This window comes from Loxodonta africana, chromosome X (assembly GCF_030014295.1).
Source record: "Loxodonta africana isolate mLoxAfr1 chromosome X, mLoxAfr1.hap2, whole genome shotgun sequence".
Classification (NCBI taxonomy): domain Eukaryota; kingdom Metazoa; phylum Chordata; class Mammalia; order Proboscidea; family Elephantidae; genus Loxodonta; species Loxodonta africana.
Window position 1 is genome coordinate 151,850,437 of NC_087369.1, and position 14,723 is coordinate 151,865,159.

Consider the following 14,723-nt stretch of genomic DNA (forward strand, 5'->3'; position numbering starts at 1 on the left):
AGCCTCCAATTGACTTTTCCTGACTTCTTGACCTCTGTTCCAATTGTATCCCAAGTCTGGTCTGCTTGACTCCCTGGTGCTGGCTTCCTCTGGCCTCCAGGAATAAGGGGTCTATGCGCCTCCTGGTCTGCCTCTGGCCCTTTGTGTTGCCCTTACACATCCTCAGGACCCTTCTGGTCTTCCCTCCCCGCCTAGGTTGTTTACAAACAAGAGCCGCTTTAGTTCTGATACGCTGAGGTATCTGAACTCCAGTTGCACAGGCGCCATGTGTGTGCAAATCGAGGACTACAGCCAAGTCCGAGACAGTGTCCAGGCCTACGCCTCAGGAGATGTGAGGATCTGGATTGGGACCAGCTATACTACTTATGGGGTCTTTGAAGTGATACCCAAGGTGAGCTGACCCAGTCCAAGCCAGGTACTCCCCTTTAGCCCTAATAAGTCTCAACCTGAAGTGGGGCTTTGGCCATTCAGTCAACATGAATCAAGGAAGCCTTCCTGGAGAATGGGAGGGTGGGCTAAGCTGAACCTGGAAGACGGGAAAAGACCTAAAGAGTCAGAAAGCACAGAAGGAGTGGGCATTGCTACAATAGGGAATGAGCAGACTCCCCTCGCTGGGACTTCCTGTCCATCCTTTTAAAATATCACTGTGCCTGGGAGGGTTCTTCTATATCTCCTTTTTTGTCCTCCCACCCTCCTCTCTGTCCCCTGACAGGAGAAACTTGTGGCAGACACCTACTCCCCAGTGATGGTGACCAAGGCAGTGAAAAACAGCAAGGAGCAGGCCCTCCTCAAGGCCAGCCATGTAAGTCCACGTGCAGACAGACAGAGCTTTGGGGAGCTCTCTGTCTGATGGGCAAGGGAAGAAAATCCTTCCGAAGGAGCCTGGAGAACACCTGCAATGAAACAAAGACATGGACACCAAGCTCCTGGCCACCTCTTACCCACAGTACCACAGTACATTGTTTTAGCGCCTGGACCCTGGAGCTGGGGTGTCTGAGTTAAAACCCCAGCTCCACTCACTAGCTAGCTGGGTGACCTTGGGCAAGTCAAGCTCACCTCTCTGGGCCTCAGTGAACTCATCTGTAGAATGGGGATCATAACATTAATGTGTAGCACAGGGTTGTTGTGAGGAGTAAATGACCTAGTATACACAAAGTGATTTAAGCACCGCCCGGCAAGTTCTAAGTGTTAAATTAGATGATTTACTCACTGTACCGATTTCCTCATCCCACCTAGAGGATGGCTCAGGCTCTTTGATATTCCTGTGAAAATCGGGATTGTTGTTGTTATGTGCTGTCAATTCCAATTCATGGCGACCCCATGTGTTTCAGGATAGAACTGCTCCATAGGGTTTTCAAGCCTGTAATCTTTACGGAAGTGGATCGCCAGGCCCGTCTTCCTTCCAAGGCACCTCTGGGTGGCTTCGAACTGCCAACCTTTCAGCTAGTAGTTAAGCACCACCCAGGGACTCCTTGAAGATCGGGATAAACCTCATGTTTAAAAACTTTGTCTTACGGAAATTCTAAAACATATGAGAAGGTACAAAAAATAGCATAATGAATGCCCAAGTACCCATCACCCAGATTCAACAGCCAACTCAGAGCCAACTTGTTTCATCTTTAATCCCACATTTATCACTTTCACCCTCACCCTCCACTGCTGGATTATTTCAAATCGTAGATATCATTTCTTCCTCAGTACTTCAGTAGGTACTGCAGTAAGTATCTCTAAAGATAAGAACTCTTTTAAAAACATAACCACAATGCTATGATCATAAATACAAGCATTAACAATAATCCCTTCGTGTCATCGAATAGACAGTCGAGCCCTCATGGTTTTAGAGCTGCAGATCCCAGACCCTCATCATCCCTGATCTCCTTCATCCCTGAGCCCGTGGCTGAGCCCACACCTTAGCCTGCTTCTCTGCTTCCCCTGCTCCAGGTGCGGGACGCTGTGGCTGTGATCCGGTACTTGGTCTGGCTGGAGAAGAATGTGCCCAAAGGCACAGTAGACGAGTTCTCTGGAGCAGAGCTTGTGAACAAGTTGCGAGGGTGAAGGACGACCGCCATCTTTTTAGTGTGGGAATCTGGGGGCAGGGATGGGAACCCTTGGGTGGTGAAACAGTAATGTGCTCAGCGGCTAACTTAAAGGTTGGAGGGTTGAGTTTCACCCAGGGGCACCTCGGAAGAAAGGTTTGGCGATCTATTTTCGAAAAATCAATCAATGAAAACACTATAGAGTGCAGTTCTCCTCTGACACTCATGAGGTTGCCAGGAGTCAGCCAATTCGACAGCAACTGAGTTTTTTGTTTTGTTTTGCGGTGGAGAGGAGGAAGGGTGGGAGGAAGGGAGGAGGAATTGATTTTCTTCGGTTTTCCTACTTAAGAGGGAAGATCTTCCTCGTATTTGGGGGATGTCTCTGGAACACGGAGTTACAAGTTCTTACGTGGTGTGGGAGCTGGGCAGGGAATGTTGGATGACATTCCCCAGTCCCTGCTTAAGGTGGGACAACTTAAAGGGCCACAACCCAACAGCGCCCCCTAGTGTCAGCTTCAGGCCTGGCCTCGCTCTCCTTGGTAAGGCTGGCTTAGGGTTGCCAGGGCCAAATCTGCCCCTGAACCACCGGAAAATACCAAGTTCGGGAGAGGGCACACTTGGCCCAGGCTGTGGAGCGGACTGCAGGTTCGAGGTGCAGGACGCTGCTGTAGGGCTAGGGACGTTTTCAGATACAGAGAGCTAGGGTTCTTCACTCTTGCTTAACCACTAACTCACTTTGGGATGTGTAGCCCTTGGTTTTCCCATCTGTGAAACGGAGGTGAAGGCGGAATAATTGATGCCTATTTTTTTTTTATGGTCCTTTCTCTGACTTTGACGGGATGGGGCTGGGGGAGATGGAACCAGGAGGTGGGGCTGGGGGAGTTAAATGGAGTCAGCCCCAGACTGCGGCAGCTGTGCTTTCATTTTGTTCTGGTTGGATATGCTGGGCCCAGCCTAGCCCCGGGCCCACTCATTGTTGTTGTTAGGTGCCGTCGAGTCGGTTCCAACTCACAGCCACCCTGTGTACAACAGAATGAAACAATGCCCAGTCCTGCACCATCCTCGCAATTGTTATTAGGCTTGAGCCCATTGTTGCAGCCACTGTGTCAATCCAGGCTGTCAGTGAGTGGGCCCACCCCTTGATTACTCCTTATTCCTGCCTTGTGACTTCCAGAGAAGAAGAGTTCTCCTCAGGACCCAGTTTTGAAACCATCTCTGCTAGTGGCCTGAATGCTGCCCTGGCCCACTACAGGTACCTCAGGAGAAAGAATTTTCTAGGGTCCTGTAGGGGGCTCCTGATGGGAAGGTCAGGGAAGGGAATGCTCTGGGACCATTTCTGATTTCAGGCCTTCAGCACTGTGGGGGCTGGGGGATGGGTGGAGCTCAGTTCGGGGTTGGAAGTCTCTTTGGAATTAAAAGGTTTGAGAGATCTCTCCCCCTAACAACCTGGGACTCTGTGAGTACTCAGGGCTAAGGAATCTGGAAGGGAGGCAGGGATATACTTGGATGTTTTTCCTCAGCATCCTATTAGTTATTTATGTTAGCTAATTCTTAAAGCTCGTGAGCAACTGTAGAGAAAGGCCTATTTATTCAGCCCGAACCAACCATAATGGGCCCACGATGTAGGCTAGCCAGCTCTTTGGCCTCATAGAAAACTAACACCTGCAGGCCTGATGAAATTTTGGGGGGCAAGCTGACCAGATGCCTCAGCCTGATATGGGCACAGCAGGGAGAGGTCAGATACTCCTCCAAGGGATGACCTGGCATGTCCCAGAATTCTCTCCCAAGCCTTTTACTGCTCTGCCCCAGCCCTTTCTGCCTGGTAGAGTGGGAGGGTAGGTGCTCCTCCGCCCTACCAACTCTTGCTCCTCGGCCCCACCCTCAAGGGACCCTCCCTTCCTGTGGCCTGGCTTCTCAGGGCCTTTCTGCTCTCAGAGGCAGTTAGCAGGAAGTTCTAGAAAGAACACTAGCCTGAGCCTCTGGGACCTGTGTCCAGGCCCCACTCTGTCATTGTTCTACTGCAGGTCTTGTGAATGTCCCTTTGGCTCTGTAGGCTTGTCCCTCATTACGTAAAAGATGGCCAGGCCGGAGCCTACTAGCAGGATAAATGGGCATGAGCTGAGGACATTGGCAGCAGAAGCGGAGTACCCTCCCAGAGCCCTCTGGGAGATACTGACTTCCCCAAAGGAGTTAGCCTGGAAGCCCAACCCCAGGGGTGGGGGGCTCCTCTCCTGTCACTCAGTACCCCCTCCCCACCCAGGGCAGGGTCAGGCTGCTCCTTTCTCAGCCTTGTCTCCCCTCTCCAGCCCAACCAAGGAGGTGCATCGCAAGCTGTCCTCGGATGAAATGTACCTGCTGGATTCTGGGGGACAATACTGGTATGTTCTCCCCACCCCCTCCCTGCCTAGCTGCCTCAGCTCAGACACCCTGGGTGCCAACCCCACCTGGCTGGGCCAAGAAAGGCCAAGAGCCTGCCCAGTCTTTCCCATCCTGAGCCACAGGTTGCTCACCTGAGAAAGGTGAGGCCTGTATTGAATGAACGCTGAGCAGCCCTCCCATTTCCACACTGGTGGATCCCTGCATCAGAGTCTCTGGGTGATGCAAATGGTTAAGTGCTCAGGTGCTAACCAAAAGGTTGGTAGTTTGAGTCCACCCAGAGGTGCCTCGGAAGAAAGGCCTGGTGATCTACTTTTGAAAAATCAGCCACTGAAAACCCTATGGAGCACAGTTCTACTCTGACACACGTGGGGTCACTGTGAGTCGAAACCAATGGCAACTGGTTTGAGTCCCTGCATAGCGGGAAACACGCAGAGACCATAACAGCAGGGCTGCCCATGCTGTACCTTCATGAGAAGGAAAATGGTTTTCTAAGTTTGCATATTATTACTCAGTCTGAACAACCGGGCTACACGGGCACCCATCTTCTCATCCACTCATGCACGCCCTGAACACGGCCCATGCACCACCAGCACCATGCACCCTCCTCCACCCCCTCCCACCCTGCAAGTGAGGCGACTACGTCAGGTTGGGGGAGCAGGATCAGGCCTGTAAGAGCATCAGGCCAGTGAGAGAAGCAACCTCAGGGGGCGCCCAGGGCATGGTTCGGACAAGGCACACCTATTAGCATGGGTGTGTGTCTGTGAGTAGATATATGTGGGTACTCCTCTGAGTGTGTGCATACCCATGGGTGGGGTTATGGAGAAGGGTGCTCTCCCCTGCACCAGGACTCCACAATCTGTGTGTCCACCTAAGTACACTCCTTCATATGAGTATATAACCATGAAGTGAACGACACCCCTTTAGATGTGTTACCAGGGCCGGATTGCCCAATAAGCGAGGTACGCCCAGGCCCAATTGTGCCTTCCCACCAATCCACAGTGCACAGTTTCACATGTCCCCCCACCACATCGACTGTGTGGTGAAACCGTGTGAAATTGCTCACCACAGATTAGCAAGTAAATACAATTAAACCCGTGCATATCCAGGGCATACCGTGCTTACTGGTTAACCCGCCCCTGGGTGTTGCCTTCATACCATGCACAGCCTGAATACTTGAACATGACCACCTTGCAGAACAAGCTAACCCTGTTCCTTACAAATGTGTGGTCAATCATTCACACTGGAGCTGAGCTGACCTGAAAGATTTTCTCTTATCGTCTAAGAAGCAAGTGGACCATGAGAAGCTTGGGGTGGGAGGAAGGAAGGGGCTTGCTGAACTGATGGAGTAGCAAGCAGTAGTAGTGGACAATTTCCCAGCCTCTACCCTATGGAAGGAGTCCCTGAGTGGTGCAAACGGTTAACATTCTTGGCTGCTAACTAAAAGGTTGGAGGTTCAAGTCCACCCAGAGATGCCTCGGAAGAAAGGCCTGGTGACCTACTTCCCAAAAATCAGCCATTGAAAACCCAGTGGAGCACAGTTCTACTCTGACACACATGAGGTTGCTGTGAGTCGGAGTTGACTCCACAGCAACCCTAAGCCCTATGGAAATGGCGAATGTGCTAAACGACAAAGGCTGTTTGCTTGGCGCTGCCCAGGAGCCAGCATGGCGGCGCTCCATTTAGCAACCTTCGCTCGGCATCACTTCGGTGCTGTGTGACTGAGAAGGCCGATGCACAAAGGGGAAGTAAACTTGTGGGGGCGTTGCTGGATCTGGGGCGTGTTCAGAACAGGGTGAGGCCGGGGAAATGGTCACCTCGCTTCCTCTTCTCTCCTTCTGAAGAAGGCGCCGTGCCCTGTGACCTGCTCCCGGTGAGGAGCCACAGGCCCTGGGGCCATTTCTCCTACCCCCTCAGGTGGCCACAGGGGTTCTCCTGGTGAAGAGCTGCAGCCACAGTGGTTGGGAGTCAGACCTTTTGGCTTTGACTCACTGTGACTCTGAGCAAATCAATCACTGGGTCAGATCCATGTTCACAGTGGAGAAAACTGCGTGGAAGCCAGGCCTGGCTTCACTAATGCTCAAAGAGGGAACTGGTCTCCTGACCTCAATTGCCTCATCTGTGAAATGGGAATAATAAGGCCTGTTCTGCTACCCTTCTGGGGGGGGGGTGGGCTGCAAAAGTGTCTATAAGTAGTAAATAGCTATCTGAATGAGTGAGAGTGTTAGGATCATGTAATCTCTCTGGACCTCAGTTTCCCTACCTGCAAAAAGGGGACAGTCCCTTCTGCCTCCCAGGGAGCCTGTGAGAAGACTTGCTTTTAGAACCAGCTTGACTCAAGGACACCTGGGTTTACAAAACAGCTAAAATGGGTGGGATATGTATGGAGGGGATCGGAACTGTCAGACAGCATGGTGGTTTTTAACTTGATAGCAGGTGAGATTTTGATGATGGTAGCTAGCTTTTCCCTTCTGCCTCCTACGCCACCCCCATTCCGGCCTTGCCAGGAAACCACATGGCTGGGATCCCTACCCCCAAGTGTTCGTCAGAGCTGGACATAGTGACTTTCCTTCTTCACAGGGACGGAACCACAGATATCACCAGAACAGTCCACTGGGGCACCCCCTCTGCTTTCCAAAAGGTAGGCATTGGATCCCCGACGTCCCCTACCCACCTTCACCCAAGGAGTATCCAAGCAATCACTCTGCCCAAAGCCCTTTCATTTTACAGAGGCTAAAGCTGGGGCCCCAAACCAAAAGCAAACCTGTTGCCATCGAGTGGGTTCCGACTCATAGCGACCCTATAGGACAGAGTAGAACTGCCCCGTAGGGTTTCCAAGGCTGTAAATCTTTTTACAGAAGCAGGCTGTCACATCTTTCTTCCGAGGAGCGGCTGGTGAGCTCAAACCACCAACCTTTTGGTTTGCAGCAAAGCACTTTAACCACTGTGCCACCAGGGTGCCCTAAACTGGGGCCCAAACCCAACCCAAAACTAAACCTGTTGCTGTCCACTCATAGCGACCCTATTAGGACAGAGTAGAACTGCCCCATACGGTTTCCAAAGAGTGCCTGGTGAATTCAAACTGCTGACCTTCTGGTTAGCAGCTGTAGTTCTTAACCACTGCACCACCAGGGTTTCCAACTGGGGCCCAGAGATGGGTGAATCATTTGCCCAAGGTCCTGTTGCTGTTGTTAGTTGCCTTTGAGTCAATTCTCATGTGACCCCATGTGTGCAGAGCAGAACTGTTCCATAGTTTCCAAGGCTGTGACCTTTCGGAAGCAGATTGTCAGGCCTTACTTCCGAGGCACCTCTGAGTGGGTTCAATCATTCAGTAGCTCAGAGCTTAATCATGTGCACCACCCGGGGACTCCTGCTCAATGTCCTAGTGCCAGAAAACTCAGCACTCCCTGTACTTTCCCTGAGACATTTCATGTCACCAACAGTGCCTCGGAAACGTGGTGGTGTAGTGGTTAAGTGCTCTGGCTGTTAACCAAAAGGTCAGCAGTTCAAATCCACCAGGTGCTCCTTGGAAACTGTATGGAGCAGTTCTACTCTGTCCTGTAGGGTCGCTATGAGTTGGAATCGCCTCGACAGCAATGAGTTTCAAGAGTTAACAGTGCCTCAGCCCAGCTTATCCTTCTCCCATTTTAATAAATCCATGAACACATCTTTGTTCAGTGCTGTCCATGTGCCTAGTCCTCTGCTAGGTGCTGAGGGGGCAAAAAGAGAAAACGACAGCTGAGCAGGAAGGAGGAAGAAGAACATTCCAGGTAGAGAAAATGTATGAGCAGAGGCTCAGGGGTGGAAAGGGGCTGGAGATTTGTAGGAAACAGTGAGGGCAGGTCAGCCCAGGGCAGAGGCCAGGCCGTTATCTGGATGCAATAGGGAGCCTCTGAGGGTGAGGCAGGTCCTTGGGTGGTTCAAACGGTTTCGTGCTCAACTACTAACCAGAAGGTTGGCAGTTTAAACTCACCCAGTAGTGTGGGTGGAAGAAAGGCCTGGCGATCGGCTTCCATAAAGATTATAGCCAAGAAAACCGTACGGAGCAGTTCTACTGTGTAACACACGGAGTTGCCGTGAGTCAGAATCCACTCTGCGACAATGGGTTTTGTTTGGCGGGGAGAGGGGGGTGGTGGTGAAGCAGGGGCTGCATTTATGTGTCCAGCAAGCAGAGATTGATTGCAAGTCAGACATTGTTCTGGAAACAAAGAAAAAACAATGCTGTCCAGGCTTCAAGGAGCTCACAGCTCAATAGGTTGAGCCCACTGCCCCAGGCTGTCCTGCCAAGATGACAAGCTTGTGCTCTGTCCCCTTCACCACATTGCCACGTGGAGTGACCAGGAGAAGGGGCCGCTGTCGGCCTGCCTCCCTCCCCCTTTCCACAGACAATAGACCCAACAAAGGAGGTCTGGCCTGCCAAATTATCAGTCCCTAAACCAAACAAGGAAACCCTGGTGGAGTAGTGGTTAAGAACTATGGCTGCTAACCAAAAGGTCAGCAGTTCGAATCCACCAGGCGCTCCTTGGAAACTCTATGGGTCAGTTCTACTCTGTCCTGCAGGGTCGCTATAAGTCAGAATCAACTCAACGGCAACAGGTTTGGTTTTTGTTTTAAACCAAACAAAGCCCTGGTGGTGTAGTGGTTAAGAGCTCAGGTTGCTAACCAAAATGTTAGGAGTTCAAATCCATCAGCCACTCCTTGGAAACCCCATGGGGCAGTTCTGCTATGTCCTATAGGGTCGCTATGAGTTGGAACCGACTCAACAGCACCTAACAATAAGCCAAACAAAAGACTTTAAGAAAAATGAAGGGTGATCACAGTAGTAAGAGTGCTGACCTCTCTTTGAGCACCTGTTCTGTTTGAAGCACCTTACATCCACTGCTCTGCCAAATCCTACCAACAACTGTGTGAGCTAGGTACTGCTATCATCCCATTTCAGATAAGGAAACTGAGTCATAGAGAGCTTAGAGTCACTTGCCCTAAGTCTCGGAGTTGGTGAGTGGCTAAGTCAGGACTCCAGCCCACATAGTCTGACTCCAGAGCCCCTACTGTCACTACCATCTACATGTGTCTCCTCAGCGTATTGTAATAACTCCTGTGGGCCATCAGAGTGCCACATGGACCAAGTCCCAGCTTTGGGAGGGTCCCCTTCAGCTGCCTTTGGCCATCTTCCAGAACCTGGGTGACCACATGTGAGCATGCGCCCGCCCATACACACACACACACACACACACATCTGGGCCCACCCAAAGGCATGCACGCAGGTAACATTGCTCCTCCCTGGTCCTCCACGTACCTCCTTCTCTCCCCACCAGGAAGCATACACCCGAGTGCTGATAGGAAACATCGATCTGTCCAGACTCATCTTTCCTGCTGCTACCTCAGGTGGGTTTTAGAAAGCAGGCTGGGCCCAGAGCCTCAGGCCCTGATGTCACTGGACGTGGACCACCACCCTGGGAGGCAGGGATTGTATCATCATCATCTCACCCATTATGTAAATGAGACAGTCGGCCCAGAGAGAGAAACTGACTTGCTCAAGGTCACACAGAGGGTTAACGAGAGAGTCAGACCTTGAACTCAGGTCTCCTGCCTCCTGATCTAATGAGGTAGCTCAGAGGTGGGGGGACTCAGTGTGGGCTGACGCAGTCATAGGAGGATGCCTGGAGGAAGTAGGTGCCGAAGTGCTGAGTCTTGATGGATGGGGAGGAAATATAGTAGAGTCAGCAGTCCAGGTAATGGGTACAAGGTACAATGTTCCAGAAATAGGGGCTGGGCCGGCTGGGGAGCACAGGTAGTAGAGCCAGTCTAGGCATCAACCATCAGCCCCTCTCCACCCCAAACAAATTTCACTGTGTCATTGCATGCTCACCTGCCTCCCATGGGCCCCTCTCCCCAGGCTCCACCCCGGTGGGGGGGTGACCCTGAGGCCAGAGGGCAGGAAAGGGCAGTGCTAACAGCACCGCCCTCTGGGTGCAAGGTGGACAGCCAGGGACCTAGCAGACTGACTGAGTGCCGTCTCTCTTCTAGGGCGAGTAACAGAGGCCTTTGCCCGCAGAGCCTTGTGGGACGTTGGTCTCAATTATGGCCATGGAACAGGCCATGGCATTGGCAACTTCCTGTGTGTGCATGAGTGTAGGTGTTTCCTCATCACCCCCTGGGTCCCCCCTGTGTGATACCCTTCTGTGAAGGAGGTAGAGCATTTCACAGGTTTCGGAAATAACTAAGACCCACAGAGGAGTAGTGATCCACCCAAGGTGATGCCCCACGGGGTAAATGGCATCCAGGAGGGCACCAGAGAGAGAGGTATGTCAGGCCAAGGCCTAACGCTGACTGACATAGACCCCAGAGAAATAAGAACCACAGGCAATCTGGTCTGTACCAGCCCCAGGTAGGCAATGATGTGATGGAAAAGTGCTGCTAGTGATTTCCAGGGATCCCCAGTTACCTGCTCTTCTCCCTGGGACCTCTTGGCTTCCAAGCTGGCAAGTACAGGACAGCTGACACCGTACCTCAATCTCCCTTTCCAGGGCCAGTGGGATTCCAGTCCAACAACATTGCCATGGCCAAGGGCATGTTCACTTCCATCGGTATGGCTCTGGGACTGCTGCACCCCCTCCCACAGCTCCTCCCAGCCCCAAATGGCTACTCCTACCTTAACCTCAAGCCCCTTCAGCCCATGCCCTCTTTTTGCCTTTGGGAGCTGGTTCCCACCTATACATCCAGACTCTGAAGTCTCCAATCAAATGCTGGGGTAATAGGAAGATGGCACACAGGAAGATGGGAGTATCTCTAGGGCCCCAGATGGGTTCTTAGGTCTTCCCCGCTGGGCCACGAGGGAGGGAGGATGAATCAGCGGTGTGCCTGTGGGAGATCTGAGACTCAACAGGATGCTTCTACTGAGCCAATGAGCATCTACCAAGTGGCAGGTCTGCCCAAGTCAACAGCCAGGGGGAGCCAGGCAGCCAGGCCCTCCAGCCACTCATTAATTGGTACAGGAAGCCTGGGGTCGGGCCCTCCCCCTGCTTAAAGCCACCAGCACCTCTGTGTCTCCCAGAACCTGGTTACTATCAGGATGGAGAATTTGGGATCCGAATTGAAGATGTGGCCCTCGTGGTAGAAGCAAAGACCAAGGTAAAGTGTGGCTGAGATGGGCTGGCGACGTGAACAGCATAGCAGTGACTTCGGGGCTGCATGGGGGTGGGTGTGGGGGAAGGTCAAAGGGGAAGGTCATTTCATGTGTAGACATGAATTTATTGGGAATCTTCCTTAGCTCTGTAGGAATTCCCTAAATCAGAGTTTCTCATCTGGAGAGGTTTTTTTTTTTTTTTTTTTTTTTTTTTAATGCCAATGCTTGAGCCCCACTCCAGACCAAGTGAATCAGTATCCCTGCCCTAGATCATTGGTTCTCAGCGCACATAATAATCACCAGGGAAACTTGTTAGAAATAAAGATTCAGTATAATAGCAACCAACAAGATGAAATACCTAGATATAAACTTAAGAGGGCTTACATGGAGAAAATCTCTACTGAGGGACATAAAAAAGATTTAAGTAAATGCTGCTCTTTGGAAAGAAGCTTCAGTATGGTGAAGATGTCATTTCTCCCTAAATTAATCTATAAATTCAAGGCAGCCTCAATTTCAATGCTAACTGACTATGTTAGCAACTTCACAAAATGATACTAAAGGTTATTTGTAAAAATAAACATACCAAGATAGCTAGGTAGCTAGGAAAATTCTGAAAAAGAAGAGTAAAAGGGGAAACTAGCCCTATCAGATATTAATATACACTGTGAAGCTACTATAACTAAAACAGTGTGATAGTGGAGATGAAATAGAGACAACAATGGAACAGAAGAGTTAGTCCAGAAATAGACCCCCTAGTTTCCATAAATTAAATAGAAATGTAGTTTATAATAAAACTGACATTTCAAAACAGTAGAGAAGAGAGGGATTGTTCAATAAACGGGTGGGAAGAGACAACTGGCTAATGGCAGGGGGGGTGGTTAAACAGAATAACCTCGCTTTTATACCAAAATAAACTTGTAGATGGATCAAAGATTTAAAGGTAAACAATGAAACCATAAAATATTTAGAAGAAAACCTATATGAATTTACTTATAATCCCAAGGTGGAAAAAGGTCTTTTTGTGCCAGACTCAGAAGCCATGAAGGGAAAGAGTGAGAACTCTGACTAAATTAAATAGGAAACTTCTCTGTGGAAAAAATACCATAAGCCTTCTGTGTGGAAAAAAATACCAATACCATCAAAAGATGCCCGCCAAATGTAGTACCTATGACAGAGAAGGGGTCAACTTCCTGACTTTACCATGAGCTTTTGCAAATCCATGGGACAAAAATAGGCAAAACAGAAAAATGGGCAAAGGACATGAAGAGGTAATTCCCTGAAAAATCAACATAAATGGTCCATAAACATGAGAAGATCCTAACTTCCATTCTGGAATAAACAGATACAAATTGAAACAAGAAGAGAATATCATGTCTCACCTATCTGAGGATGCCCAGTGCTGGCGAGTGGGTGGGGGAACAGGCGCTGTCATATACATTCTTGGGGGGAGTATAGATTCCTACAACCTTGACAATATCTGTCAAAAGACCTATGAACAATGCCTGCGTCTTTTGTCTCCACAATTCCTCTGCAAGACAGGTACCTAATGGATGTAGTTTCAAAAGTTCACCAACATGCCTGTTGCACAATGATGTTGGGTGTAGCATTGATGGTAACAGTAAAACATCCGAAACAGCCTAAATACCCAAGACTGATGGAATCTTATGCAGCCCTTAAAAACAATGGGGAGATCTGCTTGTGCAATGTGGAGCGCTCCTCCTAAGTTTACTGTTTAAGCAGGGCTGGGGGGAAGGTGCAGAAAAATGTGTATGGTGTGATCTATTTTGTGCAAAGTTTTAAAATATGTAGATATATATGCTACGTATGCCTAAAATGTTTTTCAGGAAGGAAACCGAGGCAGGGAGGAGACTTTCCATTTTCATTGTGTATCTTCCTGTACTGTTTGAATTTTCTAAGCACATACGTGCAAGTGTTCTCTGGGAGATGGGAATTATGGGCTATTTTTCTTCTTTAAACATAGATAGGTAGATAGATTTAAAAAAAAAACAGTTGCTGTTGGGTCACTGCTGACTTATGGCGACCCCGTGTGTGTCAGAGTAGAACTGCACTCCGTAGGGTTTTCAGTGGCTGATTTTTCAGAAGTAGATCACCAGGCCTTTCTTCGGAGGCACTTCTGGGTGGACTTGAACCTCCAACCTTACTAGCTGAGCAAGTTAATTGTTTGCACCACCCAGATAGATAGATACAAAAACCTGTTTCAAAATGATTTAAATGTAGGTTCCCAGGCCTTGCCCTAGAGATTCTGATTCCAATAGGGCTGGGGAGCGAGCCCCGGAATCTGCACATTTAACATGCTCCCTAGCTGCTGATGACTCACACACTTTGAGAAATACAGACCTAAATCTAAATTTCAGGAATCAGGAGGGAAGCACCAAAGGTGGGGAGTGCTAAGTGGTAGACCAGGGGGGTTGGCCAAGGGGACTCTGGAAGTCTGGAGCCCATCCTGAGTCTCCAAGGTTGACAAGGAGCAGTTCCCTCCCTCCCTCCCTTCAGCCTAGCTCCTCCTTCTCCCTCACTTTCCGGTTTTCCCACCTTCCCTGTGGGTTCTTAGTACCCAGGAACCTACCTGACCTTTGAAGTGGTGTCCTTGGTGCCTTATGACCGGAACCTCATTGATGTCAGCCTGTTGTCCCCTGTGCAGGTGAGTGCCCCATCCTGGGCCCTTCCCACCTCCGCTCCCCACCTACCTCAAGACCTTCCATCCCTTCCCATCTCCCAGGAAGGCACACACTTGTGGCACCTGTAGGCATATACAGGGCATTCCTCCCAGATTACCAGAGACCCTAGAGCTTCTAGGACTCTCCAGCCAGACCAGCCTGCCCAATCCCAGGTACTGGACTCCTGAGGCATCTGAACCTGGGGCTCTGGGCTCTACCACTACAAGTCCTGGAACTGTAGGCGATCCCTTTCTTTCTCTGGGCCTCAGTCCCCTCTTCTGTAAACTGGGGGTACTAATGCCTGCCCTACTTACTCTCATTCCTGGGCCTGAAATCCACCCCACCCCCAAAGAAAGTCACTATGACATTAACAGCCATGGTGGGGGACTGCCTCTGGAAAGCCCCAGAGAATGCCTATGGCTGTTGGTGGCTGGGAACCTATGGGTACTTGGGCCAAGGTAGGGAGCTGGAATAGCCCATCAGGGGATTGGATGGCACCCAGACCTC

At 50.4% G+C, this 14,723-nt stretch overlaps 1 protein-coding gene across 1 annotated transcript in view; it reads left to right on the top strand.

Moving 5' to 3' along the window:
* XPNPEP2 (X-prolyl aminopeptidase 2) overlaps positions 1 to 14,723 on the top strand; it is a 40,552-nt gene that overhangs the window by 14,234 nt on the left and 11,595 nt on the right. The window contains exons 10-20 of the mRNA XM_003414749.4: positions 196 to 391; positions 713 to 802; positions 1,942 to 2,051; positions 3,211 to 3,288; positions 4,343 to 4,414; positions 6,993 to 7,053; positions 9,728 to 9,797; positions 10,440 to 10,544; positions 10,940 to 10,999; positions 11,467 to 11,543; positions 14,111 to 14,200. Coding sequence (XP_003414797.1) covers positions 196 to 391; positions 713 to 802; positions 1,942 to 2,051; positions 3,211 to 3,288; positions 4,343 to 4,414; positions 6,993 to 7,053; positions 9,728 to 9,797; positions 10,440 to 10,544; positions 10,940 to 10,999; positions 11,467 to 11,543; positions 14,111 to 14,200 — 1,009 coding nt within the window. The remainder of the gene's footprint in view (positions 1 to 195; positions 392 to 712; positions 803 to 1,941; positions 2,052 to 3,210; positions 3,289 to 4,342; positions 4,415 to 6,992; positions 7,054 to 9,727; positions 9,798 to 10,439; positions 10,545 to 10,939; positions 11,000 to 11,466; positions 11,544 to 14,110; positions 14,201 to 14,723) is intronic.